At 50.9% G+C, this 27,694-nt stretch overlaps 1 protein-coding gene across 6 annotated transcripts; it reads right to left on the bottom strand.

Annotated features, from left to right (window-relative positions):
* Positions 1 to 337: 337 nt before the first annotated feature.
* On the bottom strand, positions 338 to 26,561 carry MAVS (mitochondrial antiviral signaling protein). 6 transcript variants are annotated; one of them, XR_006729544.1, is made up of 9 exons: positions 24,079 to 26,552; positions 22,651 to 22,840; positions 21,167 to 21,341; positions 19,843 to 20,015; positions 18,990 to 19,146; positions 16,663 to 17,159; positions 15,343 to 15,808; positions 6,025 to 6,216; positions 338 to 370 (listed from the first exon to the last, which is right to left on the bottom strand). XR_006729544.1 is itself a non-coding variant. In XM_045529026.1 (8 exons), exons 2-7 carry the CDS (start codon positions 22,765 to 22,767, stop codon positions 15,386 to 15,388), a joined length of 1,542 nt encoding a protein of 513 aa, XP_045384982.1. In that variant the 5' UTR covers positions 22,768 to 22,840; positions 24,079 to 26,552; the 3' UTR covers positions 4,964 to 6,216; positions 15,343 to 15,385. The 6 variants fall into 6 exon arrangements, 5 of the variants coding, with proteins under 5 accessions (XP_045384982.1, XP_045384983.1, XP_045384984.1 ...); XM_045529026.1 differs by lacking the exon at positions 338 to 370 and having other exon boundaries at positions 4,964 to 6,216; XM_045529027.1 differs by lacking the exons at positions 338 to 370; positions 6,025 to 6,216 and having other exon boundaries at positions 14,095 to 15,808; positions 24,079 to 24,136; positions 26,515 to 26,561.
* Positions 26,562 to 27,694: the final 1,133 nt, after the last annotated feature.

The following is a 27,694-nucleotide window of genomic DNA, read 5'->3' as shown; positions in this document are numbered from 1 at the left end:
ACCTCATTCCACCTTGGAATAGGGACTCACTTCTTGAAGTGGGATGTCATACCCCCCCCATTCAGGCGAAGAAGCAGAAAAAGCTAGTCTGCAGGGGGACCCAAGAATAACTGGATGAACGGAGCAACACAGAAAAATAAAGTGCTTTGCCAGCTCTCCCAGTCCTACCTGTTTCCATTCTTTCCTGGAATAAATACATACCTGTCTTTGGGGGTTCCATGAGTTCTCCCTTGTAACATTAAAATAAATTTCTTGGCCAGGCATGGTGGCTCACGTCTGTAATCCTAGCACTCTGGGAGGCCGAGGCAGGTGAATCGCTCCGGGTCAGGAGTTCGAGACCAGCCTGAGCAAGAGTGAGACCCCGTCTCTACTGAAAATAGAAAGAAATTATCTGGCCAATTAAAAATATATATAGAAAAAAAATTAGCCGGGCATGGTGGCGCATGCCTGTAGTCCCAGCTACTCGGGAGGCTGAGGCAAGAGGATTGCTTAAGCCCAGGAGTTTGAGGTTGTTGTGAGCTAGGCTGACGCCACGGCACTCACTCTAGCCCAGGCAACAGAGCAAGACTCTGTCTCAAAAAACGAAAAAAATAAAAAATAATAAATTTCTTAAGTCTCCCCCTGACTTTTCTTAATCTAGTTTACATTGTCTTGTTACTTGGAACCAAAAGTCTTAATCAAAACAATTGTGATGGAGACCAAGACTGCATTATTAAGGTCACTTACCCTGTCCTCCCCATGATCCAATACCCTGAATTGTAACTTTCCTACCATATGACCTCAGAGCTCATTTCTTAAGGACATTCAAATGAAAGAGAATTGTCTGTTACTTTGGCAGATGGAGCTACCGCAGAGATTGCTGTATTGCACTCCCCTCTCAGGGTCTCTACTCCTGGTCACCTTCAGTGAAAGAGAACACCAATCTACATTAACGGCAGTGTGAAATTAGTCCTTCCAATGAAATATTGTTTGTATTACTCTCAAGTACCTTCATACTTTGACTTAAATGAATACCTTATAAAGTGTCATCAAGAGGTCATTATGGGACCTGTACCAATGAAAAAATGAGGATGCTTCCTTATTAATCATTAATGTTCACAGGGTAGTGGGGTGCTACTCAAATCTTCAAAGGTATTTTGTTAAGTTAAGCCAAACATCTCCCAATCAATCTTCATTCAATTAGTTATCACAGCAAAAGCAGTTTTCCTTGGCTCTTCCTTGCCTCAGGTACTCTTCCCCCTGGAGAACTCCTTCCCCACCCCAGCCCACCCGTGGTCACCTTTCACTCCTTTGGCCCTTTCCATGCTTAAGTCTTCTAACCAGCTCCATGAACAAATTTTAAGGACCCCTATATGTTTTTTATAATCCTCTCCCTTAACTAATGACTTGACCTTTTGAGTTGTTTCCCAGAAATGATGGATTTTCTGCAAGACAGAGGAGTTGAGATTCTGAAGGCCTCAGGGCAGACTTCCTGACTCCAGGACTCACCATTCCCCTCCACCTGCATCTGGGCATACAGCCCCTCCTTAAAAAGCCCGAGATCTCCATTAGTTGGAGAGAGGGATTAGAGGCAGCTTCTCCCCAGAAGACACAGAGTGAGGCCCTGTTTCTGAAAAAAATAATAAAATAAAAACCATTTTTGTTGTACACCTATTTTTCTCATTTTACACCCATCTCTCCACTAGATTGCAATTCCATGAGACAAGGAACCTGTGTCACTGGTTTGTCACTGTGCCCAGAAGGCCTAGCACAGTGCTCCCTAATGAATATTTTTGATCAAGTGTTTGAATAGAAGAAAAATCAAATTGGCCTGCCTGAAATATCTTGAATCTGAAATCAAAGGGCTCCAAATGAATGAGGCCTTAACCATAAACCCCACGGAACCTAATAATTTGTAGAAATCTCTTCCAAAATGTCTGTGGATACTGAAGGATTAGGTATTCATGGTGACCTAAGTCTCCTGGACACTGCAAAGATTGTAGCCCCTGGGGTTCTGGGAAGCTAACAAATTGACTGACAGACCCAAAGACCCACTGAGCTCCTGTCACATGCACAGCTTTCCCATGGCACTGGGGCTGGCCCTAAGTGTGCCCAGAGAAGGCAGTTGCCCATGTGGTACAGGTGAGGATCTTTCACTCCCCATAGGATGAGGAGTGCATTATCTGATTGGTAAATTTGAAAGAAAGAACTGGGCAAGCTTGGCTGGGCCCCAACTCCCTCCTCTGTGGGTGTCAGGAGCCTGTGAGGTGTGTGTCTGCTGGTCTGCTAGCTGCCACCTGGCAAAAGGGCTGTTCCTGGGGAGATGGAGGGTAGGCCTGAAGATTCCAGAACCACTTGTGAACAGGTGGGCAAGATTGTCAAATTCAAATTCAAGACTTGAGCACTTAACCATAGACCTAAAATCATACTCTCTAACCAGCTTCAAAGGTTTAAAAAGATGGTATTTTGATTGCTGTCTGTGTCTCAGAGAACTAGAAAGGGGTATGGTGCTTTGGGCCCATAAACCTCAACCCTCTCTGTTCTTCTTACTATTTCTGAGGCTTACCTCAAGGAGAAAAACAGGTGGATTGTCAACACCTTGAGAGAAGAAACTGTGTGTACTCTCCTCCAGCCCAGCAGACATGTGGCTTCCACGCTGTGGGCCCTCAGATGCAAAAGCAGTCCAGATAAAGTCCCCGGAGCAGGGCTGTAATACGGCATCAGGCTGCTCTAAATTGGAAGTCACCTGATGTCAATCTACTCTTGCCCAGGCGCTAGCTTGATAAGGAACAGGTTAGCAATGATGGAAGACTTCCTCAGAATAAGGAAGCTTCTGGAACAGTAGTTCTCAGCTCAGGCTGTACATGGTAATTACCTGGGGAGCTTTGGGGGAAAAAAATGCACACACACACACACACACACACACACACACGCGCGCGCACGCGGAGAGAGAGAAGGACAGAGAGAAAGAGAGTGCCAGGCTACATGCCGGACAAATGAAGTTGGAAGCTGCAATCTCTGGGGCCGGGGGTGGGGGGCGGGAGGGGAGAGACCTAGGTATCAGTCATTGCTAATATTCCCCAGGTGATTCCAATGTGCAGTCAAGGTTTAGATCCTATGTTCCATGCCAGCCTTGCTTTGGCGTAATCAGTAGTTTGTAAGAAATGCAGACTCAGGCCCCAGGTGATTCATACATACATTAAAGTTTAGGAAGCACTAGTTTAGAATACAGGTACTAGCTGTATCCCAATCCTGGCTGCACCAGCTGATTGACTTTGAGCAAACTGCTTAATCTGGCTGAACCTCAATTGAATAAACTATGACAGGTCCACACAATGGAATACGACATAGCCATCAAAAGGAGTGTGGAATATCTTTATCTACTATGGAGTGATTCCCACAATATTTTAACTTAAAAAAAAAAACCCTAAATAGGTTGGGTGCTGTGGCTCACACCTGTAATCCTAGCACTCTGGGAGGCTGAGGCGGGAGGATCGCTAGAGGTCAGAAGTTCAAGACCAGCCTGAGCAAGAGTGAGACCCTGTCTCTACTAAAAAAATAGAAATTAGCTGGACAACTAAAAATATATAGAGAAAAAATTAGCTGGGCATGGTGGCGCATGCCTGTAGTCCCAGCTACTCTGGAGGCTGAGGCAGAAGGATTGCTTGAACCCAGGAGTTTGAGGTTGCTGTGAGCTAGGTTGACACCATGGCACTGTAGCCTGGGCAACAGAGTGAGATTCTGTCTCAAAAAAAAAAAAAGAAAGAAAGAAAAGAAAAGAAAAAAACAAATATAAATAAAAAATATATATATGCATAGTCTATTTTAATAGATAAGTCAGAAACTAGAAAAATGGACTCTGGGGAAAAATTAAATCAGACAATATATGTAGAGCAGTTAGCATTGTGTCTGGCACATAGTAAGTGCTTAACAAACCCCAGGTATCATTACTCCTTTGCAGATGCAGTCAGTAGCTGTTAGCTCAGAGAAATGATGTGGGTGCCATGGCTCTGTGGTTTCACCAAGGCTCTTAGGAAAGTCTCATGTTATCAGGACACAAAAGAAAAATGTGGGCTTCTTAACCTTTTATTATGGAAAACTTCAAAAATGTACAAAAGTAGAGTATCATGAACGCTCACATTCTGATGACCCAACTTAAACAATAATCAACTCCCTTGTGGTCTTTCTTGTTTCATCTTTAGCCCCAACCCCTTCCCTGCCCTAGTGGATTCTTTTGAAGTAAATCCCAGATACATCACTTCATCCATAAATACTTTAGTACATACCTCTAAAAGATGAGGACTGTATTTTTTTTAACACTCCCACAGAACCATTGTAATAACACCTAAAAAAGTAATAATTCTCTAATATCATCAAATACCAGTGTTGAAATTTCCCTGACTGTCAGTCTTTTTTTTAACAACTGTTTTGCTCAGTTTCCAAACAAGGTCAACACATTACAATTGTTTGCTTTATCTCTTAAATCTTTTATAGTCTATAGGTTTCCCCTCCATTTATTTTTCCTTGCAATTTATTTAAAAGAATTGTTCATAGGTGGTGTTTCTTATTCATCTCATCAAAGTAACAGGAAAATCCAAGTTCATAACATTAACTACTTATTTGCTTTATCATCTCATTTTGAGATTTAAGATTGGTGAGTTGTTTCAGGGGTTGTCAGACTGATCTGTCCATTAGAAAATTCCCTATCAGCTTTTTTTTTTTTTTTTTTTTTTGAGACAGAGTCTCACTCTGTTGCCTGGGCTAGAGTGAGTGCCGTGGCGTCTGCCTAGCTCACAGCAACCTCAAACTCCTGGGCTCAAGCAATCCTCCTGCCTCAGCCTCCTGAGTAGCTGGGACTATAGGAATGAGGCACCATGCCCGGCTAATTCTTTCTATATATATTTTTAGCTGTCCAAATCATTTCTTTCTATTTTTAGTAAAGACGGGGTCTTGCTCTTGCTCAGACTGGTCTCGAACTCCTGAGCTCAAACGATCCGCCCGCCTCGGCCTCCCATAGTGCTGGGATTACAGGCATGAGCCACCGCGCCCGGCCTATCAGCTTTTCACCTACTGGTTTTAGCAGCCATTGGTGATACTGCTTAGAGCCATTATTTCATTAGGGACTGCAAACCTGTGATTTTCTAATCCAATTATTTCTTCTATACTTAATTAACGGGAATACTTCTATAAAGAAGAAATTTCCTTCCTCAACTCTTTGGTATCTTAAAGTACAACTTGTATAAAAAATGCAGGATTGATTCCTTCCCTTTATGGACCAGTTTTCAGAATAAGCTGATTCCCTAGCATCCTCTAGAGGTAAACAACCAATTGTTTGTTTATTTTCTTTTTAGACAGGGTCTTGCTATGATGCCCAGGCTGGAGTGTGTTAAGGGCCAAAAGCTTCAAGACTACTGACTGTTATAACTTTTGGCCGTATAATGTTAAAGGCTGAAATTTTAACATTGACAAAGCTATTTCTGTAATGTCACAGTGTGAGTTTCGTGCCGAAAAATCATTAACCTGCTATCTCGCTTCTGTAAAACTGCTTGCTAAAGACAGTGCCCCAAGTGTGGGAATGCAGCACCCATGTTCTGTGTGACCAAGCCCTAAACTGCCCACATCCTGTTGCACCAGGACATGAGAGTGATGTAATGCTGCTTTTTGCCCCTGTAATCATGCTTGCTCTGCCCCAGTGATTTTTCACCCACGATAAAAGCTTTCTGCTTCAAAGGCTCAAGGCTGCTCTCTGTGCCACTGCCTTTGGCGGTACAGAGAGTAGTTGCTGGCCAGCTAATGAATACTCCTCATTTGGCTCAATTCAGTCTTTAGGTGGTCATTGCTCACATCTCAGACCATAACAGAGTGCAGCAGCTATTCATACGTGTAATTGTGGTACACTATAGCCTCGAACTCCTGGCATCAAGCAATCCTTCTTCCTCAGCCTCCCGAGTAGCAGGGAGTATGGTGTGCACCTCCACGTCCACCACTGAACTCATGGGTTTTAAAAACATATTTGATGAATTTCAATCCATTGAAGTTCCTAACCTTTTTGATGTTCAAATCGTCCCACATTTTGCCAACAGCAGCTCTTCAGATTGATGCCTGAGTCATTTAACCAAGACTCCAGTAGTCTTCAACAGTTTCCTTGTTTTCTGGTATTACAGAGATTCCAGCCTCAACTCTTCCAATTTCCTGTCCAGATCTTGACTCACCCACTTCTCCAAGGAGTAATGGTTCCTGTCAGTAGGAAATGCTATTAAAAGGCCACAATTTGGACACCAGGAGTGCTCATTGCTACTGGGTCGTTTATTGTTTCTAATCCCTTTTGGTGGATTGAGCTAGAAAAGACATCTTTTTACAAAGAAAAATATATTATGAATTTATACAAATATTTTACATTCATTTTTAGGGTTACAGAGTTTTTACTTAATTTCTATATTTTTGTATTACCCTGAAAATCCAAGTTATAACATTAGCTATATATTAATATTTGCCTTATCATTAGATAGAAAATAGCCTGAGAACAAATATATCAATATTATTATTAACAATGTGTTTACTGAATATTGTTTAAGATTTCTTTGCAGTCCTTTTTATCCTTAGGATATATTGTACTAGGGATGAAAAACCAAAACTGTTGTGTTTTAAAGTCATTTGAAATAATTCCTCTTTAGGAAGGTCAGCCATTGACTCAATACACAATTGAGTCCTTGTTTGTTTTCCATTTTGATTCCATTTTCAGGGATTTAAAATAGTCAAATTTAATTTTCTTATATAATTACATAAAATAGTAGCATGATTCCAGTGTCGAATCTACAAAACAAGTCACGTTCAGAGACGTCTAGCTTTCATCCTTGAACCATCCACTCTGCACCCTCCCTCCCCATCTCTATAAGGAATCTTTTTTAAAATTAGTTTTTGGTTACCCTTACATAAAATAAAGAGATTCCAGTCTCAACTTTTTTTTTTTTCAGTCGTACTCATGGCTAAGATTTATTACAGGGAAAGGATACAAAGCAAAATCAGCAAAGGGAAAAGGTACATGGGCAAAGGCCAGAGGAAACCAGGCCTGAGCTTCCAAGAGTCCCCTCCCAGGAGAGTCACACAGGACTCTGAGCCCCAACGCAAACACAAGATTTATTTTTTCTTTCTTAAAAGATTCTACACTATATATATTTTTCCACCTCTTAGCAAAAACATCGTGGCGTCCTCTCCATAGCAGTGTGTTGACAGTCCCATTTCTGTTTCTTCTAACTGCGTAGCCCCCCAGTGTGGATATACAATGGTTCATTCAGCCAGTGTCTTGTTGATGGACACCTGAGTGATTTCCAGGCTTTTGCTACTTACAAAGTGTGCTATAATGACTAGCCTTGTATGGACATCTTTGTTTATTTTTGCCAATGTATCTTTGGCTTAGACTACTAGAAGTGGGATTGCTGGGTCAAAGAATAAAAGCACAGGTCATTTTGCAGGACAGAGTCAAATTCCCTTACTGGAGTAGACAGCTTCTAAAATGATGCTTCCAAAGGTTCCCACTTCCTGGTAAACTGCCCCTTGAGTTCAATTTACAAAAGTCATAGTATGTCACTTCCAAGATTAAGTTACAAAAGACTGTGACTTCTGCTTTGCTCTCACACTCTCTCTCTTTCTAGTGCTTTTGCTTGCCTGCTCTAATCAAGCAAGCCACTGTGTGTGTGCTGCCCTATGGAGAAGCCCACGTGGCAAGGAACTGAGAGCAACCTGTAGCCAACAGCCAACAAAGAACTGAGACCTTCAGTGCAAATATTCAGTGAGAAACTAAATCCTGCAACAACCAGTGAGTGGGCCTGGAAGTGAATCCTCCCCAGGTTGAGCCTTGAGATGACCACAGCCCTGGCCAACACCTTACTTGCAGCCTTGTGAGAGACCCTGGACCAAAGGACCCAGCTAACCTGCACCTGGAATCTTAACCCACAGAAACTGTGAGAGACTAAGTGCAGTGTTTTAAGCTATTAAGTTTTGGCATAATATTTCTCATACAACAATAGTTAACGGATACACCTCCATATGGGTTGTGTTTGTTAGGTGACTCTAGGGAGAGTGCTGATTAATTGATGCATGATGAGGCCGACTGCTGAGGTCAGTTGGCAATAATGCTTTGTGGGGCACTATAGGCCAGTACAGAGGAGGCTGGTGGCCTTGCACCCCACTGCTGTGAGCGGGACCCTCAGAGGGAGTCCCCCGCCTTGAGCCAAGGGTGAAAATAGATTAGGGCCATAAAATGGCACAGAAGCACACAGAGAAAGGCAGGGAATGATGTCCATTCCATCAGAAAGAAAACAGGACTGTAAGGGAGTGAAGGGCATTTTCAATCTTTGCTCTTTAACTCAAACAGAGCTCCTTAGAAACGCAGTGTCTCAGGCCCCACCACAGACCCAGTGAGTCAGAACCTGAATTTTAACAAGATCCCCAGAAGATCTTGTGTATATGAGTTTTGAGATCCTGAAGTATGTGGGAAACTCTGGCCTATCTAACTCTGTATAGTTTGGAATTTTAATTTTTTACATGTATTCGTGCATTACCTGTGTAATTTAAAAAGTTGTTAATAAAAAGACTAGATTACAAGGAACGTGAAAATTCAGGGGGAGATTGAGCCCCCTGGACCGGGTGGTAAGAAAGGAATCCACTGAGACAGTTCCGGAGGTGACACTGGGAGCTTGTCTTTAAGTAGACACACCCCACCCCAAACAGAGAGCAGGAGGGAAGAGGGGGAGAGGTCCTGGACAAGCCCCCAGCCTGAAGGTTCTGTTTACCTTCACTGTAGTAGCCTAAGAGCAGGCATCTGGCCATTGTAGGAGCTCATAATTGTGGTTCTAGAAGTACTAATAGCAGAATTACTGCACACGGGTGTCCATGGGCTCACAATTCTAATGACATCATCGTGACAGCAAGTAGGAAAAAAAATTTAAGTAAATCTTTGAACAATTACCATGGTTTCTCTCTTCCCCAGTTCCTTAGATAGGCAAGAAACCGATTTCCAGCTGTATGTGATGATGAAAGCGTTTTTCTTTCTTTCTTCTTATGTTAAATACAAGCAAATTGATTAAATAGAAGATAGCATGTGATTGCTAGGAAATCAGTGATTCAGATGCTGGCCATGGCACCTGGGGATGGAGGGGGAGGGGACGGAGGTGGAGGAAGCTGGTGCAGCCTGCCCACGCCAAGGACACCCAAGGATGATGGAGGAGGAAGGATTTGACATCACCTGGTCCAACCTCACAGTGTGGGTCCTGGAGGGTGAGAGACACCAGGAGTTGGCTGTGGACACGGGACCAGAACCCAACGGGTTCTTCACTTTGCCTACCCTCCATTTTCTCTGCCCTCTTCCACACTTCTCTCCCTTGTGTCTCCGAGTATTTTACAGTATTTATATTATACTTCAATAAAAAGCTGTGGTTTTTGTTATTTTTAAAAATAGCACTGAGGAAGTAGAAGATATTCAGTGCAGGTTTTGAAAATGTAGGCAAGGAGGTCAGAATTTACACATAAAAGCAGAGTTTGAAGTAAGCCATTGGAATTAAGGAAGCCTCATAAAGAGAGGGGTCTATTCAAGGTTTTCTGTAGGATCTGGGCTTTAAGCCAGGACTTAAAGAAAAAAAGAAGCTTAGTGGGAGGAGGAGCTAAGCAATGACTTGGAGCAAAGCCCTGCAGCCCTACTCAGAGCCCATACCCTTCCTTCTGAGACTGAACACACCAACGGACAATGGCTAGGCCACATATGACAACAGAACTCTGACCCAAAGCCCTTGCAGTCACCAGCCTGAGATGCCAAGGAAACCAAACAATAACCTGTGCAGCAATCAGCCCAGAACAGTCAGAACTTGGTCAGTGACTGTCAGCGTCTTCCAATACCCCACCACTTCCCCTCTTCCAACTCAGGACCGACCAGAGAAAGCCAAATGTGTTCCCCAACCAATCCCATAGGATGCCCCTCTACGCATCAGCCCCCCTGGGTGTCATGCCAACAACCTCCAATCACAGCACACCTGAATCTTTCCCTTTTTTTTTTCCCCACTGTAAAGTTTCCCAGACACCTGCCACATGCAAGTGATGGTGGCTGACTCCACGAGCTCTGACTAAATGGCTTCTCTGTTCTCATCTGGGTGGTTTTCGTTTATTTCCATATCTCCAACAGGGCGTCTAGACACAAACTGAACATCCTCATGAAACCAACGCCCAGATCAGGAGGTAGCCAGCACCCCAGAATGACCCTTCCCAGCTCTCTCTCTCCCAAAGTTAACCATTCTCCTGACTTCTAATACCATAGATCAGTTGTGCTTATTTCTCAAACTCCTGGCCTCAAGTGGTCCTCCTGCCTGGGCCTCTCAGAGTGCTAGGATTACCAGCATGAGCCATCACACCCAGCCCAGTTGTGCTTATTTCTCAATACAGTGGGTACTCTTGTGTGTACTGACCTCTTTGGTTCAAGACCACGTCTGTGAGATTTATCCAGGTTTTTATGTGTAGCAATATTTTCATTCATATTCATTGCTGTATGCTAATATTCTACTGTGTGACTTCGCCACAACTCATATATCCACTCTACTGTGGATAGACATTTGGGTTATTTCCAGTTTGGGGCGACTGTGAACAGTGTGGTGGTCACAAACATTCTTGCCCGTGTCTTGGTGGACATAAGCTCTTGTTGCTGTGGTGTGCACACCCAGGAGCAGAACTGCTGGGTCACGGGTTATGCACGTGTTCACTTTGGTAGATACTGCATTTCCAACAGGGTCAGCTATCTTAGTCCATTTGGGCTGCTATGACAAAATACCTTAGGGTGCATACTTTATACACAACAAAAATTTATTCCTCACAGTTCTGGAAGCTGGCAAGCCCAAGATCAAAGCGCCAGCAGATTTAGTGTGCAGTGAGGGCTTGCTCTCAGCTTCAGAGACGTGATACTTCCCACTTCATCTTCACACGGTAGACGGGACAGAAGGGCTCCCTGGAGTGTCTTTATAGGGCACTAATCCCACCCATGAGGGCGGAGCTCTCATGGCCTAATCACTTCCCCAAGGCCCCACCTCTTAATACCGTCACCTTGGAGGTTACGTTTCAATATATGAACTTTGGGGTGACACATATATTCAGACCCTAGCACCAACGTACATTCCCTCCAAAACTTACGAGCTTCATATTTTTTGTCAACATTTGATCTTGTCAGACTTATTCCCTATAGGCTCTAAGTGTTATTGACCCTTCCTGCATTTAGTTATTATTAACAGTACAGAACCAATCAGAACAATCCTTGTCCCCTCCCCATGCTCTCCCCCTCCCCCCCCCTACTCCAGGAACACTCCATTAGACCACTCACTCTTGAACTGGAGACAGTGGGTGGGAGGAGGGTACTCATACGACGGGGTCTTTGCTTTATTGTTCTGTGTCACCAAGGCCTATCCCAATGCTCTGCACACAGCAGGTACAAAACAAATATCTGTTATATAATTACATGAAAGAAAGACATGAAAGCCTATTTGCACCACACATGTGAATGTCCCCAACCACTAGAAGGCATGCATAGCGTCTTATTAATCTAAGGCCTTAAACCTGGCAGAGGAACTCCTTTAATAAACAATATCTGTGGCTGGGCACAGTGACTCACACCTGTAGTCCTAACATTTTGGGAGGCTGAGGCAGGAGGATCGCTTGAGGCCAGGCGTTCAAGACCAGCCTGAGCCAGAGTGAGACCTCATCTCTACAAAAAATAGAAAAATTAGCTGGGTGTGGTAGCACATGCCTGTAGTCCTAGCTACTTGGCAGGCTGAGGCAGGAGGATCACTTGAACCCAGGAGTCTGAGGCTACAGTGAGCTATGATGACGCCACTGCACTCTAACCTGAGAGACAGACTGAAACCCTGTATCAAATAAAATAAAATAAACAGTGTCTGCTAAACCAAACTGGCTTCCCAAGGCCTGGCTTTTTAGGCTTGTGTTCTGGGCCCCAACTCACCCTACCTCAGGGCCTGGACACACATCAAGCCTGGACACACATGCGATGATTATAATCATATTGTTATGACACCCCTGAGACTATATTAATTATATATTGGGCGTTATTATACTATTATAGCAGGTGGCAGATCTTGGAATACTGGGCAGGGATGTATTGGTGTGAAAATCTCACCGTAAATGGGGTCCCTGGCTCCAGACACCCCATCTGCTTTGGCTCACAGGCATAAAGAGCATCCATCCCCTGATGCAGCAGTAGAAAGAAGGTGGAGAGGGGCTATGTGCAGATACTGTCTCTGCAGGTGGGTCTGCCCCCACGCGCTAAGGAGGGTACCGGTCCCTCTGGCCCCACCCAGCCTTCACCCCAAGGTGAAGTGTGCTTTATCAAGTCCCCAAGTGTGGCCAGGTCCCCCATCGGAGGTGGAGGTCCTCCCTTCCCTCCTTGGGCTCTGACCTCCACATGGCTGTGAGGGTGACCGCCTGGCTCTCCTTCCTACATGCACCCTACTGCAGCTGAAAGCCACATTCCAACACAGGACTCCGGAGATCTGGCGCTGGCCAATATTTTGGCCAATTCCCAACTTGCTTGAAATCAACACTGGGGAGACCTTCGGGTTGATAACAGCTGCAATGGGGTTGCTGGTCTGTGCAGACCAAGTTGGGGCACCTGGCAGCATCATCTGAAAATTGCTGGGAAGGCCCCTGGACACTTCCTACATACTTTACCCAAGGTGTCTCTCACAATGGCTGGTGACTGGGCTCGAAATTCCACCATTTGGGCAATACTCCTTGGGGCTACACATTGCCTTCTTGAGATTTTTTTTCCAGCTCCCCTGGGATGGGAACACAGTAAAACTAGTACCTGTGCATGACTTGCTCACTGATCTCCCCTGCATGGGCACCCGGCTGGGGGTGGGGGGACAGAGGGCTGGTTAACAGCAAGGCGGCTGGGCACAGTGGCTCATACCTGTAATCCTAGCACTCTGGGAGGCCAAGGCAGGAGGATCGCTTGAGCTCAGGAGTTCGAGACCAGCCTGAGCAAGAGCAAAACCCCATCTCTACTAAAAAGAGAAAAATTATCTGGGCATCGTGGCACAAGCCCGTAGTCCCAGCTGCTTGGGAGGCTGAGGCAGGAGGATCACTTGAGCCCAAGAGTTTGAAGTTGCAGTAAACTACGATGATGCCACTGCACTCTACCTGGGGTGAGAGAGCAAGACTCTGTCTCAAAAAAAAAAAAAAAAAAACAATGGAAGGTGGATGGGGAGCCTGCATAGGAACCACCCTAGGTTTCAGGGTACATGGTGCTGGATTTGGAGCATGGTTGAAGAGCAGTTCAGAGGTAGAGGTCATTAGGTCACTTAAGTTCCCAGGGCAGTGCAGAGGTAAGGCTGCAGCAGCCAAAGCAGGGTGTAAAACCCTGGAGGCCGGCAGCTTGAGACTGGGCCACAGCAAGTCCCACCCCTGATGCCTCCAAGGGCTCCAGTTATTGTCCCTTGCAGAGCCCCAAACAGAAATGCCTCCTGAAGCGCCAGTGCCTACCCCTTGCCCAGCAGTGGCTGCCTGGAAAGAGCCCCAAAGGATACCCCCTCTCCACCCCAATGTGTTTCTGGTGTAAACACAGCTTGTCTCCCCGCCAGTAGGCAAGCTTGGGGTGGGGGTGTGGAGAATGCCCTAGCCCCTATCCTGCACAGCTGCCCCAGCAGACATGCCTCCCTCCGCAACAATTTCCCAACGCACAGGGTAACATAAGGGGCAAATATAAAGAGGGGTGAGGCAGGAGGGTCTGGGTCTGCCTCTAAAGGTGTAGCCAACTGCTCCAGTCCCTCCCCATTTAATAGTGATAATAGGCCAGGCGCGGTGGCTCACGCCTATAATCCTAGCACTCTGGGAGGCCGAGGCAGGATTGCTAGAGGTCAGGAGTTCAAGACCAGCCTGAGCAAGAGCGAGACCCCGTCTTTACTAAAAATAGAAAGAAATCAGCTGGACAACTAAAAATATATAGAAAATATTAGCTGGGCATGGTGGCACATGCCTGTAGTCCCAGCTACTCAGGAGGCTGAGGCAGGAGGATCACTTGAGCCCAAGAGTTTGAGGTTGCTGTGAGCTAGGCTGACGCCATGGCACTCACTCTATCTAGCCTGGGCAACAAAGCGAGACACTATCTCAAAAAAAAAAAAAAAATTAGTGATAATAACAACATGTATCTAACCCTTAGTTAGCAATCACCCTAAGATTTACAAAGATAAACTCATTTAATCCTCAAAACACTAGTGAGATACACCCACACACACATATATATATTCATCCCCATTTTACAGATGAGGAAAGTGAGGCACAGAGCAGTTAATCCCTTGTCCAAGATCACAGAGCTGGTGAGAGGCAGAGCGGGGTGCAGGCCCACCATGCACTCTGCCTCTCATGCCCCTAGTTCTACCAGGGTGGGCAGGGGAGAGGCAAGAGGAGCAGTTAGTGGTCACCCCCTCTGGACCAGGCACTCGGCAAACACCTATAGGCTCCAGTCTCAGAAGAACCCAGTGAAGGATGAGCCAGATACTCGTTGTCCATGCGGGGAAACAAGACCAGAGAAGTGTGCCCACCACCAAGGCCACACGGCCCAGGAAGAGGTGGAGCTAAGATCCAAATCTCAGCCTGAGCTCTGCCCACCAGGTGTGCCCTCCCCAGCCCTTGTAGAGAGCTGAAGAGAACAGAGACCAGGTGGGAGAGAAAGAGGAGGTGGGATGAGGAGACGAGAGGGGCTCCAGGGTCTTCCTCGGGCCTGGCAGGTGCCTCTAGCTTCCCTGGAGTCCACAGAAACTTTCAGATCTCCCTGGAGTTGCCTGGCAGGGGAGGGGGACCAGAGGGCAGGAACCCAAAGCAATTGGGTCCCTGGAGGCTGGCCACCCTGCTGCTCTTGCTGGCCCCAGTGCAATGGCCTCAGGCTGTGTGCTGAGGGTGGAAGCAGGTTTCGTGGGGTCCCCCACCCTGCACAACTGCCCTCGGGCCTCCGGGGACCTGTGCAGTATAAGGGGCGTTACTAACCCCCATGTGCACTCCAGTGGCACCTCCTCATCCAACAGGGATGTGGCCTGGACAGAGGTACCTCCTCCAGAAGGCACAGGCAACAACCTGGATTGCCAGGTGGCCAAGGTCTGGAGTGCTGGGGCAGCGCAGAGCCCAGAAAGCCAAATGGTATGGGACCCACAGAGGGCAAGAGCAGGGATGGAAATGCCGCCCCCAGGACTCAGTCTGGCCATGGTATGGCCACCAGCCAGGCTGCGGTCCCTTAGCTCCCCTCTGACCCAGCCCCTGCCAACCCCAAGAAAGGGACAAGGGCAGCCAGATAGCTCCAATCTGAGAGAGGCTGGGGTGTACCTTGGGGAACGGACCAGATGTGTGGTGGGGAAGGCCGAGGGCTTCACTGGCGCAGGCGCCGCTGGTACAACACGGCCAGGAGTGTGATCACGAGTGCCCCAGCAGCGGCTGCCCGGAGCCATGGAGCCCAGGGCTCGTCCCAGATACTCCAGGCCATCTCCTCCTCCTGGAGCTGCGGTTCTGCCTTTGGCCTGGGGTTGCTCTCCAGGAGGTCGGCGCCGGGGCCCTGCTCGGCCTCGTGGATCTCAAAGGTGCCGACGGACTCATACTCATTCTCCTCTGGGCCGTGGATGGCCTCAGCACCCAGGGAGTTGCTGGCACTGATGGCAAGGTCTTCAGAGCAGCCCGAGAACTGGCTGTCCACCCGGGACACCAGCACGCCGGGCTTGCTCAGCTCCGGCCCCGGGCTCCCGCTGTCAGAGCTGCCTCTAGTGGCGCCGGTGGGTGTTGCAGCCGCTGGGGTCTCCTGGGAAAGAAAGGAGAGCTCTGGAAGGGGCTGGGGTTCAAGGAAGACAAGCCAAGTTGGGTGGCCCCTTTCCCAGGCCAGAGGATGTGTTAGAACCCCAACCCTCCAATCCCACCCAGCCCATCACGCCCCGGAGGCCACCTTCTCTTGGGACACTGGGGGAGGAGGGGACCAAGGCCCTGCAGTGGCACCAATGGTGGCCTCCTCCAGGGCAGCCCTCTCCATATTCCCTGGCCTGCCTGTGAGCACACCCCCACCCAGAAGCCCCTGGAGGGGTGTGACCCCATCCTGCATCAACATTCTGCCTGGGCCTGAGAGCCCTGGAGCAGCCACAGGGCAGAGGCCTGGCCACGCACCCGAGGGGCCCCATGGGCGTGGGGTTAAGTGTGAGGGCTTGGAGGAGGGAAAACGGGGAGCTGCTGGGTCAGAGTGGCTGCTCCCAGCTGGCTGGGCTGGGACTATGGTCCATACAGCCTGGTCGTGACGGGGCAGGCCAGGCATCCTGGTGGTCAGCAGCAAGGTACGAGGCAGATGGGTCACATGCTCTGCCCCTCACTGCTTCCTCCTGTGCAAAATGGCATTGCTACGTGCTCAACTGGGAGCCGCCAGCTCCAAATGAGCTAATGCATGTCACCGGTGGGGGAGGCAGGTGGCCCCCATGCCTGCCCCTCCAGAGGCGTCCACATTTGGGAGCTCTATGAATGCTCCTCATGGAGGACATGGTATGGAGTCTGGATAAGGCTGGCTCTCAGCTGTCCCTACACCCTCAGGGACAGGCCGTGGACAGGCCAGGCTGGAGACAGAATGGAGACTGGGAAGGGTCCAGGGACAGGGCCAGGAGGGCAAGGACTCACCTCAGCTCTGCTGTTCCTGCTGCTGGGGACTGTGCTGGCAGGCACCCTGGTGGGCGTGGAGCTAGAGGGCACTTTGGATGGCACCGTGCCAGCGCGTGTTGGGTTGATGGGCAATTTGGACGGTGTTAGACCCGTGAGCACATTAGAAGGCGCTGGACCCAAGGGCTTCCGGTTGGTGGGCAACTTGGAGGGCACCGTGTTCACAGGCATCATGGTGGCAGGCACTTTGGAGGCCACTGTGCCAGTAGTCACAGAGGTGGCTGGTGCCTCTGCTCCACTGCAGCAGACAGTAGGCTCAGCCTGGTCACCAGCACCCCCTGTGGAAGCCAAGCCGGTGGACGACAGGGGGGAGGAGAAGGAGGACGAACGGCCTGTAGACGGAGCTGGCGCTGCGGGCCCGGGCAAGCGGCTTGCCCTGGCGGTGGAACGGGCCAGGGGCTGGAAGGACTCAGTTGGAGACACAGGCCCACGGGATGGCGTGAGGCTGGAGACTGCACCTGTGGGAGTCGAAACACAAGTGGAAGCACAAATCCAAAGGCCCATTACCCTGAGGGCTGGAGAAGGGTCCCCCTGCCCCAGGTCACACTGCATCTGGGCCTCCGAATCTCCTGTCCTTGGAAGAGACTGCAGTCCTTTTGGTCACTGCTCCCAGGCCTGAAGGCTCAACAGCTGCCCTCAGTCCTCGACCCGCAGCCCCAAGTCTGTCCTGTCACAGACTGAAATGCTCCCTCCCTCCAACAGCACCGAGGAGTTTGAAGGTCATTACTGAATATCCTCTCTGCTTTGCCTTCTCCCTTCTGGGACACCCCCCTTTCCTCCTGAGTCTGCCTTGTCTACCTTCCCCTTAGCCTGGAGGACTCCCGGACGCCCCCTCATTGCTGCCCCCACCCCCAGCAGGAGCATTCCTGGCTCAGGGCGAGAGGCAGCAGAGTGGCTCCTGCAGAACAGCTCACACGAGCTAGGTGACACCTAAGGCCCGGCCAGTCTCCAGAGGCCTGGGAGAGAGGGGGCAGGAACAAACATACCCCTGGCAGGAGGCCTGACCTGGGGGAGCGGGAGGCAGCAGCTGGTGACAGCCCATAAAGGTGGCTGCATCAGGATTCTCCATGGGACTCAGGCCGCACATGCCAGGCCCCCACGGCTGACAGAGGTCGGGGGCTGCTGATGAACACCCCCAAGTCTAACACCACAGAATCCGACAGGACCTGTGTGCACCAACGTCCTGAAATCTAAGTGCCCTTTGCCTCTATGGTCCACAGCAGCAACTCCTCAATGGTGTTCCATGACAAGGTGACACTGCAAAGTACAAACCGGTGCTTGGGGAAGTTTGGGGGAGACAGAAACACTAAGATGCCTTCTCCCAGCCTTTCACTGCTCATGTGCCTTGTGGCCTGGGGCACTGAGGGCTGGCCAGGCACCAGTGTCACGTGGAAAATAGTTTGGGGAGCAGCAGGGAGACACGCCAGCCTGGGAGGTTAGGGGCACTGAGGTCTGGAGTGGGCCCAGGCGCCTGATTGGCGAAGCCCTTATTCCTCTGGGGACTGAGAAGTTTTAGTGATTCATTGGGAACTGGAGCCCCTTTGAGGTAGGATAGTGCCTAAGGGCTCCCCTGCCAATAGCCAACCCAGCCCTGCACTGCCCCTCCTCCACTGTCCTCTAGGCCCTGGCTGATCCCTGCAGAGTTCCTTTGGCAAAATGCAGAAATGGCCCCAATTCTCTTGCCCACCTGTGCCCATACCCTCTACAATGTGACTTTGTCAATCCCCCTATCTAGGGATAGGGTCTGTTTCCCCACTCCTTGGATCTGGACTGGCCTTATAACTTGCTTTGGCCCACAGAATGCAGTAGGGGGGCCTGGTGCCAGTTTTCAGCCCCTCTCCCCACCCCTAGAACTCTGCCCAGCTGCCATGAGACAGGTTTATGTGCTGGAGGATGAGTGACAACGTGGGAGAGAACCAACGTGCCCAGCCAACAGCCAGAAGCAGAGCTTATGTACTGGTGAGTATATTCTGAAAAGTATGTAAGAGGAAATTCTGCCAAGATTACAAGAACTATGCAGCTTGGTCAGCCCAAATGGCTGACCTACAGAATCATGTGCTAAGTAAGTGGTTGTATTTTAAGCTACTAAAAAAAAATTGTTTTGGACTGTTTGTTACATAGCAAATGCCAACTGACTGACACACTCTAAGGAATTAGTTTCGCTCCCTGGGGTGAACTCCCTTCATTCCCACCTTGCCTCCTGCCCAAGGAAGCCAGAGGGGCAACTCTAATGCTCACCCTCACCTGGGAGGTCGGAGAAGCCCTATGACTGCAGGTCCCATGCGTACCTGCTGTGTGGGTACTGCCCAGTTCTGTGTTCTGCCTGTGATGCCCACTAGAGATGCCAGGGCTGAGGGCTGCCAGGTCAGAGGACGGCTCCAGGGGGCCACCCGGCCTCCTCGGGATGGCTCCAGAGCTGGGAGTCTGTGGGGCTTGCTTTGAATTCTGCAAGAGGGAAAATATGAATAAGGCAGTTGCTTCTCCCAAGAGCTGGCAGAGGGCTTATGCTCTTGGGGTATCTCCTATAGGAGTCAGCACACATCACGGAGCACAGGAACCAAGGGAGCCCTTGCCTCGGTTCTAGTAACTGCCAAATCGTCTGTCCACGAGAGACCTCGCATCTACCTCACAGAACACACACACCATCCAATGGGGAGTCCCTGTCCATCTGCCTGGCCCTGTGGAAAAAGGTGTGCCTCTCTGCAGCCACTGCACAGGCCCTTTTCTCAGGCTTCAGGTCCCCGGCGTGGTGTCTTCTGGAGACCCCACTGCTCACTCATCACATGTCAGTAGAATCAGTCATCTTCCTCCCAGACTTGACTTTACTGGCAATAAGGACAGCCCCACCGCCCACCCCTGGCCCCATGACTTCTTGCTCCCTCGCTCCCCTCATCTGGTCACTCCCCAGGTTCCCCCACCCAACTCAACGTCTCCCACCTGGACCACTGCAAGGACCTCAAGACTGTGGCCTCCCAGCTGGTTGGTGACAGGAGTTGGGGCTGTCACAGGTTGAAGACCTGGTCAGCAGCCTAGAAGCTGGTCTGGGGTAGATCCCCACTGAGGGAGCCCCAGGGTTCTGAGCAGAAGTAGGCAGACAGGAATACAAAAGCAGGTGGCTCAAGGTAGACTGCACAGACAGACCTCTCCCAGGGACTCTGGTGGCTCGGTGTCCTGGACAGGCATGGGGTAACTGGGCTCCATCTCTCTGTAGCCGTTGTAGGGGAGGCTGCGGGCCGCTACAGGTGCGGAAGGCTCTGGAACCTCAGCAGGCACCAACAGGGGCTCCAGCGGGGGTGGGGGGAGGCTCGAGGTCCCTGGAGGACAAAGGTACAGTGACAACAAGAAGTCATCAGGGGTATTCCCCATGACAGAAGAGGCTGGGTGCTCTTGGGCCCACCCCCACCTCCATGGCTCCAAAAGCTGTCCTGGGCCACAAGCATCGTTGGGAGGGGTGTGGGTGGGAGGGAGAGGGGAGGTGGGGATGATGAGGAGAGGCAGCACGGGGGCTGGGGGTGCCGGGGGAGCTTCTCAGCACCCAGACTGGGTCAGCATCGCCCCTCCTCTGTCCCCAGGCATCCTGGGCCCCAGTGGCTTTCTCCTCTTCATGCTGTCACTGCCAACTGGCCCCTGCCCTAACACTGTCTCAGCACCTCCCCTCTGCCCCACCACCCACCCCGGCCCCACCACAGCCATCTGTATTCAGGGGGGTCACTATTAATCTCCACAAATGAAGAGACATGTAAGGAGGGACAGAAAGGAGGGAGGAAGCAAGGGAGGGAGGGAAGGAGGGAGAGGAAAGGAAAGAAAAAAAGAAAGAAGGGCAAACAGGGATGTCCCAAAGTTGTAGATCTGACCAGGGTCTCAGGAATTACCTCTACTTTGAAGTAGAAATAGGCTGCCTTGACGTCTCTTCATGTGTCTCCCCCTCGAACCTGATCTTACCACACCCCCTCTGGCAAGGACACTGAGAGGGGGTCAGGGAGTGACTGGGCAGCTGGGGTGGGGGACTAGAAGGCTCTGGGGAAACCAGGGGAGGGGAAGAGAAGGTGCAGAGAGGGAGGTGAATGAATAGGGTGGGGAGAGGAGTTGGGGAAGGGTGGGAGGCAAACGCTACAGCCACCGATCTTAGAGGCGACCCGGCCCGTTTGCTGAGCATTCAGAGGTGCCGAGCCCAGCTCAGCACTCAACAGGCTCGTCCCACAGTATCTGTCTACCGCAGCCCTAAGTGGTCAGTGCTGCCGTGAGCTCCGCTTTACAGAGGAGAAGGCGGAGGCCCAAAGAAATTAAGGGACTTGGCCAAAGGGACACAGCTGGTGAGAGGCTCAGCCAGGATCTACGCCCAGGTTTGTCCATTGCTCCAGGGTGACGACGGGAAGCAGAGTGACAGAGAAAGGCAGGAGGTACAGGGGTGGGGGGAGAGGGAGAGTGGAGGCCGGGGAGGCAGGCAGGGGGGCCGGGAGCTCACGAGGCAGGTAGCTCTGGTAGACACGGGCCACTTCGTCAGCGAGACCAGCCAGCTCACAGGCCCTCAGCGCTTCAATGAAGAAATCCACCCAGTGGGTCCGCCGCTGGAGGCGGTTGAAGAGTTCCCAGAGGGTGTCCTGGTTCCCCCGTTGCCCGTGGAGGGCCCGCAGTCGATCCTGGAAGACACAGAGCCCCTGCCCTGCTCCAGCCAGGTGGCCGCGGCCCTTTCCCCACCCAGAAGGGAGCCACCAGAAGCAGGGGTGCACCAAGAAAGCCACAAGAGGCAGGCAGCTGTGTGAAGCTGGACTGGAGCCCAGGACAAGGCGAGGGTTGGAGCCCAAGTATGGAGTGAGAAACACCCATCAGCAACAACAACGGCAGCTGCCAGGAAACAGGCTGTCACTATGCCCAGACCCTCCGTTAAGGGCTTTGCACGAATCATCTTACTTAATGCCATTATTATCCCTACCTTACTAATGAGGAAACTTGAGGTTTAGCAGAAGCAAAGACTGTTGCAAAGATCCTACAGCAGTGGGGCAGGGATACAAACCCAGTTAATCTGATGCAAAAACCTTGGGTTTACACAGCCCCCCCCAAGCCAAAAAGACAAGTTTGGATTAGGAGAGAAGAAAGAGGTACATAGGAAAAATCAGATGAAAGGGGCCAAAAGAGGCAAGGAGAGGGGCCGACAGTAAGAAACAAGGAGGCTGAGAATGCCAGGGGGGTTCTGGGAAGACGACAGCAGGGGCAGAGTGTTCGTACATACTCCAATTCCCACACCAATCCCAGACAGCAGCAAGCAAAACCCACAGGAAATATTTACTATAAAACTAGGTGACAAGTCCCCACAAACCTCAAAATACAAGAGGGAGGGGCACACCCTACCAGCCACTGACAGAGTACTAATGTCCGCTGTGGGAGGAAGCAGGACAAAGCTCCTGAAGTCAGGAAACCTCCAAATAGCCAACAGGTACCCACTGGGAGCGCAGGGGTCCAGTCTGACAAACAGCAGCTACAGCCGGGAGGGGTCTGGCCCAGCTTCACGAGCCGGTGGGTCCCTGCGGCAAGTCCCGCTGGGGCTACAGTGATCTGGCTCCTGCGAACTCTCAGCACTGAGCCCTCACAACAAGGAGAACAGAATCACAACTGAGCAGGACAAGGACAAGAGAGATGAAGGAAAGAGAAGTTTCCAAAACAGCCAGAACAGTGGGCAAGGGGACCAGAGACAGGCAATCTCAGAGAGCCAGCGCCATGTTTTTGAGCACTACACAAAAACAACACAAGAGGGAGCTCGGTGAAGTCAGAAAAGCCACCTGCACCACACTTCATCTAAAAGTTAGACAAAGCATCGAGGAAAAGAAGACACAGGACGAGGGAGAGGGAAGGAGTTGGCTCTGGTGTGGGTGAGGAACTGGGATGGGGCTGAGCTTCGAACTCCACAGCCCTGGCCCCGGTCCAATGTTGGCCGTCACCTCCCTGGCTCACCTGGTCACTTGCCGTGAGGCAGGGCAGGTGAGGCAGGATCTCCAGAATATCTATGCGGCAAAAACTGCTGTAATGATGGCAGATATATTCATAGGTCTTTTCCTCAGCAAACGTCATCACTGCTCAGATTCTGAAGAGAGAGGGTCTGGCCCGGGGATGGGTGGATGGACCGAGACAGGGGAAATCAAGACTGGAAGAAAACAGATCACACATGGCAACAGCACTGGGTGTGAGGCTGGACAAAAGGCAATTTTTCCTCAACTTTTTGAATTTTTTTTTTTTTTTTTTGCCCTGCCCCACTGCCACTGCTCTGGGTAGCTGTGGCCAGCTGAGTGGGGTCAGCTTTTTGAAATTTTATCTTTTTCTTTCTTTCTTTTTTTGAGACAGGGCCTGGCTCTTTTGCTTGAGCTACAGTGCAGTGGCATGATCATAGCTCACAGCAACCTCAAACTCCTGGGCTCAAGTGATCCTCCTGCCTCAGCCTCCAGAGTAGCTGGGACTACAGGTGTGCACCACCACACTGGTCTAATTTTTCTACTTTTTTGTAGAGATGGGGTTTCACTGTTGCCCAGGCTGGTCTCGAACTCCTGGCCTTAAGTGATCCTCCAGCCTTGGCCTCCAAAAGTGCTAGGATTACAGGCATGAGCCATTATGCCCAGCCTATTCCATCTTTAATTTCCTTAAATATCCTATTTTGTTATTGCCTGGGTCCCAGAGGCTCTCAAAGAATTTGCTAAAAAATGAATGGATAACCACCAGCTACTTGAAAGGCTGACATGGGAGAATCACTTGAGCCCAAAAGTTCAAGGCCAGCCAGGGCAACATAGTGAGACCCTGTCTCTGAAAAAAAAAATGTTTTTTTAATGAATTAATGACCAAACAGAATCAGATCCAGAATACTTAGGGCCCATTCCTGCCCTGCAGGTGGTCAGCGTTGGGGAGGGTCTGTATGTCCTCTTGCTTCTGTGCCTGCGGGTGCACGGCTCCCCTCCTGGCTCTAGGGCCCTCAAGCTGACAGGAAGAGGGCTCCACCTAGAAGAGCTGCTTCTTTGGGGTATACTAAAAAAAGAAGCCCAGCGCAATAATAATAGGATCATCCTACTTTAAAGATGAAGAAAATGAGGTACCAAGAAATTAAGGGGCTTGCCGGATAGTGGAAGTACAAAGAACTGAGGTCTTCAGGATTAGGTTCTTTGCAGAACACAACTGCAGCCCATACACATTCTCATGGTAGGAGACCGAGTTCCACTGCCTTGAACTCACTGTGTGTCCTGGGGCAAGTTCACAGTCTCTCCCAGGCTTTTCTCCACCCTTAAAGTGGCTCAGAGAGTTTATTTTGATAGTACAGTAGTTTGGCCTTACAAACTTAAAATTTTTAAAGTGCCTCAAATAGGAGCAATTGCTGCCGGCTGTTTATGTAGCACTTACCACAGTTTGCAATTACAGATGTGTTTGCTGGTTTATTTGCCTCCCCCATCAGGGAGTGCTGCAGGGAATAAAAGAGACAAGGTCTACGCCATCATCCAATTTCTGTATTTATATTGGGGTGGGACAAATAACAGATTAGTAAACATATACCTAAATAAGAATTCCAGATAGTTCTCAAAGATTATGAAGAAAATAAAGCAGGGCACGCTATCTAAACTGGGGTGGTCAAGGAAGCCTTTCTGAACTGGCGGCTCTGGAACTGAGCCCTTCTCAGCTGTGAGAAGATTGGTGTTTCCAGCAGAGGGCACAGCCAATACACAAGTCCTAACATGGGAACGAGCTTGGCATGTTTGAAGAATAGAAAACAGGTCAGTGTGGTCAAGGTTTAGAAAGCTAGGGGGAGGGGCAGAGACCAAGATCAAAGCGGTTGGCAGGGACCACTCACGTAGGACTTTGGGTTTTATTTGGAGTGAAACTGGGAACCAGGGGAAGGTTCTAGCAGGCAAAGGAGAAGATCTGATTTAGATTAAAGCCCTCTCTGGTGGTTGTGAGGACTGTGAAAGGGCCAGGATGAAAACAGGGAGACAAGCTGAAGGCCATAGCAAGGGAGACATGCTTGGTACGGCCAGGCTGGTGACCACAGAGATGGCAAGAGGCAGTCAGATTGCCGGTGTTCTGAGGGTGTGGGAGGTGTGGGAGGGAGAAGAATCAAGGATGACTCCTTGGGGACTGGGTGGATGGAAACTGCCATTTAGCAGGCCAGAGAAGCCAACGGAGGAACAGTGATGCAGAGGGAACTCCAGAGCTCAGTTTCGAATAAGTGAAGCTTGAGGTGCTATTGGGTTCCCAGAGGGTTGTCGGGGAGGGAAGGAGGCAGAGGAGAGAGGACCAGGTGGGTGTCAGGTGGGTGTGAGACCTCTAGAAGACAGTACTGCAGGGCAGAGAGCTAGGTGCTGCTGAGGCCACCAGACCCTTGTCACATGGGAGACAGTCCTCAGCCTCACAGCCTCACATGGCACAACTTTCCTTGCCAACCACCAGGCACTGCATTCCTGGTGGGGCAAGTGCTAGTGACATAAGGTCAGGAGGATCAGGGAGGTGAGGCCGGGGTCCTCTGAGCCTTCAGGAAACATGCAAAGAACAACTCTGTGGAGGTTAACAGACCCCTTCCTCCTTCCCTTCTCATGACACCAGGAAGGTACCAGGAGGGAGTTGGGTGAGGCACTCTTCTGCACTCCAGCCTCTCAGCCCTCAAGGCACAGATTTGTAGGAGGGATGAGGGGATGATGTGGCCCAACCAAAAGGAAAGAAAGCCCACATTTGTTCACATTTATTGAGGGCCCACTACAGGCAGGCACATCCTAAGGTTCTTTCACTTAGTCCTTGCCACAATCACATGCGAGGGGAACTGATGCCAAGTTGCCCAGCTGGCCAGGGAGGGACAGGATTTGAACCCAAGACTTGCTGCCTCATTGCAGCTGCCCATACACCCTGCAGGGCACAGAGGCCCCTGCAGCAAAGGAGACCCACACAGCCCCCTGTCTTCAAGTCCAGGGAGGGGTCAAGGTCATTGGCTGGGTGAGGGTGCACCTGGGAGGATCCAACACTTAGTCCCTTCTCTTGGCAGAAATGGAAATCTTTCAGACAGGCCTGAGGACATTAACCCTGCCCTCACGTGGCAGCCAGGGTCTCCAGGTCGCTGACTGTCCTCCTGGATCTTTTTGAGGCTTCACGGCATACAGAGAATGTCGTTTTGGTTTTAGTTGTATTGTTTTCCTGGCACCTCTTTCCCATCTCAGAGAAGGGGAGGAGATGGCAGAGTGTTCTCGACTCCGCGAAGTTTCTGACCCGACTGCCCCAGAGGCGCTGAGCACGTCCCGGAAAGAAATATCAGCCCTCCCCGGAGGGACAGGCCTCACAGCTTCAGATCGGATTCCTTGGCGGGACCCAGGTCCGCGGAGGGCGGGGAGGTTCTTCTAAGCAGGTGTCACCGCCAAGAACTGTCAAGACCCAGGGCGGGGCGGCAGCACTCGACCCCGAGGCGCGACGGCCACAGGTCAGTGCACTCTGGCTCGGCCTCACCTAAGAGTCACCCTGGGCCTGCGGGCGGCGCTGAGCAGCGCGGGTGCCCGTCTCCTTCCGGCCCAACCTGCACCCCCGCCCGAGCAGGCACCCCACGCCACCTACCCCTCTCCCCGGGTGCTGGATGTGACGCGTGGAGCCCTCCGTGTCCCGAACCCCGCTCGCCGCGGGACCCCCTCGTCCGGATCCCCGCGCGCCCTGTCCCCTCCTGGCCCCCTCCGCCCCGGCGCCCCACAGTCGGTGTGCTCGGGCCCACTCTCAGTCCCACTCGGCCCCTGCCGCCGCAGCACACCTTCCCGCAGGCGTCCGTGTGAGCTGAGCCGGCAGGACCGAGTGCCTGGGCGGCGACCTTACCTCGGGTAGCCAAGTCCCAGCCACCAGCCACCGCCACGGCCGGCCGGAATCCTCCGCGCAGGGGGGGCGGGGCGGGGCCAGCGCCGCGCAGCGATTGGCCGGGCGGCGGGGCGGGGCTTCGCGACCACGCGCGAGTGGCTGTTTTGCGGGGCGGGCACTTGGCCTCGGTTTAGGGCCTGGGCGCTCGGGGCTGGGCTTAGAGGATCCACCGAGTTTCCTGCCAGAGCCGATTGTTTTCTTCCCGTCTTCGTCTGCAGCAACTTCCAGGGGAAGTCCAGTGTCCGGCCAGAAGCCCGGCAGGCGGCCGGCCTTGGAGTCACTGGTTGGCTTGGGTTGCCGTCCCCACGCTTCCCTCCTCCCTCCGGGGGCTCCGAGGGGTGAGGGTCTTCATGGCGTTCTCCCCCGCGTCCCCAGGGCCTGGCATACAGTGCCCAATAAATGTAGGGTGACCCGCAAAGTCCACAGGGGCGCGAATGCCCAGCAAAGCGACGAGCCCCACGGACGGGGCGGAGGTCTGCCGGGGAGGCGGGTGCGAGGCAGGATGCCAAGGGTGGCAGGCGGGGGCGCTGGACGTGGGACTTGAGTGCTGGTGGGAAAGGCTTCCCCCCCACCAACCCCGCCGCCGGCCCCACAAGGGTCTGGGGCGGGTACCTCCCGCAGTGCCTGCCATCCACTTCGCCCCTTGCCCTGCTGGGGCAGGGGCTGGAAATTATTGAGCACCCACTGTTCCAGGTATAAGGCTTAAAGCCTTATGCCTTAGGGCTCATTAAATACTCTCACCACAATCAGGTAGAGTAGGATTATTCATCCTGATTTAAAGAGAGTTTAAAGAGATCTGGAAAAATGTTTGACAGTTCTTATTAAAGTTAAACATGCTAACCCTACTATCCAGCAATTCCACTTGTGTGTACATCTCCCTAGGAGCATAGAGACTAGATCATGTTTGTAGTGACTTTATAACAGGCAAATTCTGGAAACAACCCAAATGTCCATCAGCAGGAGGATGGAGAGACAAACGGTGGTGTACTCACACTGTAGAATAGCATACAGCAGTGGAAAAGAACAAATATTGGCACACACAAGATGAATGGATATTCCCACCAATGAATGGGCACCATGGCTAAGTGGTGCTCAGAGAATGGAGCCAAAACCAAAAGTACATGCTCTCTGCTCCCAGTCA

The sequence above is a fragment of the Lemur catta genome, chromosome 17 (genome assembly GCF_020740605.2).
Source record: "Lemur catta isolate mLemCat1 chromosome 17, mLemCat1.pri, whole genome shotgun sequence".
In the NCBI taxonomy this organism is placed as follows: Eukaryota; Metazoa; Chordata; class Mammalia; order Primates; family Lemuridae; genus Lemur; species Lemur catta.
This window is presented reverse-complemented; position numbering and strand designations above follow the sequence as displayed.

Coding starts and splice junctions, on each gene's coding strand:
- MAVS (XM_045529027.1), bottom strand. CDS start 22,767: ATGACGTTTGCTGAGGAAAAGACCTATGAATATATCTGCCATCATTAC. Junction 19,147..19,842: donor CACCAGAGTCCCTGGGAGAG/GTCTGTCTGTGC, acceptor TCCCTCTTGCAG/AATTCAAAGCAAGCCCCACA. Junction 15,809..16,662: donor GCAGGAACAGCAGAGCTGAG/GTGAGTCCTTGC, acceptor TTTCTTTCCCAG/GAGACCCCAGCGGCTGCAAC.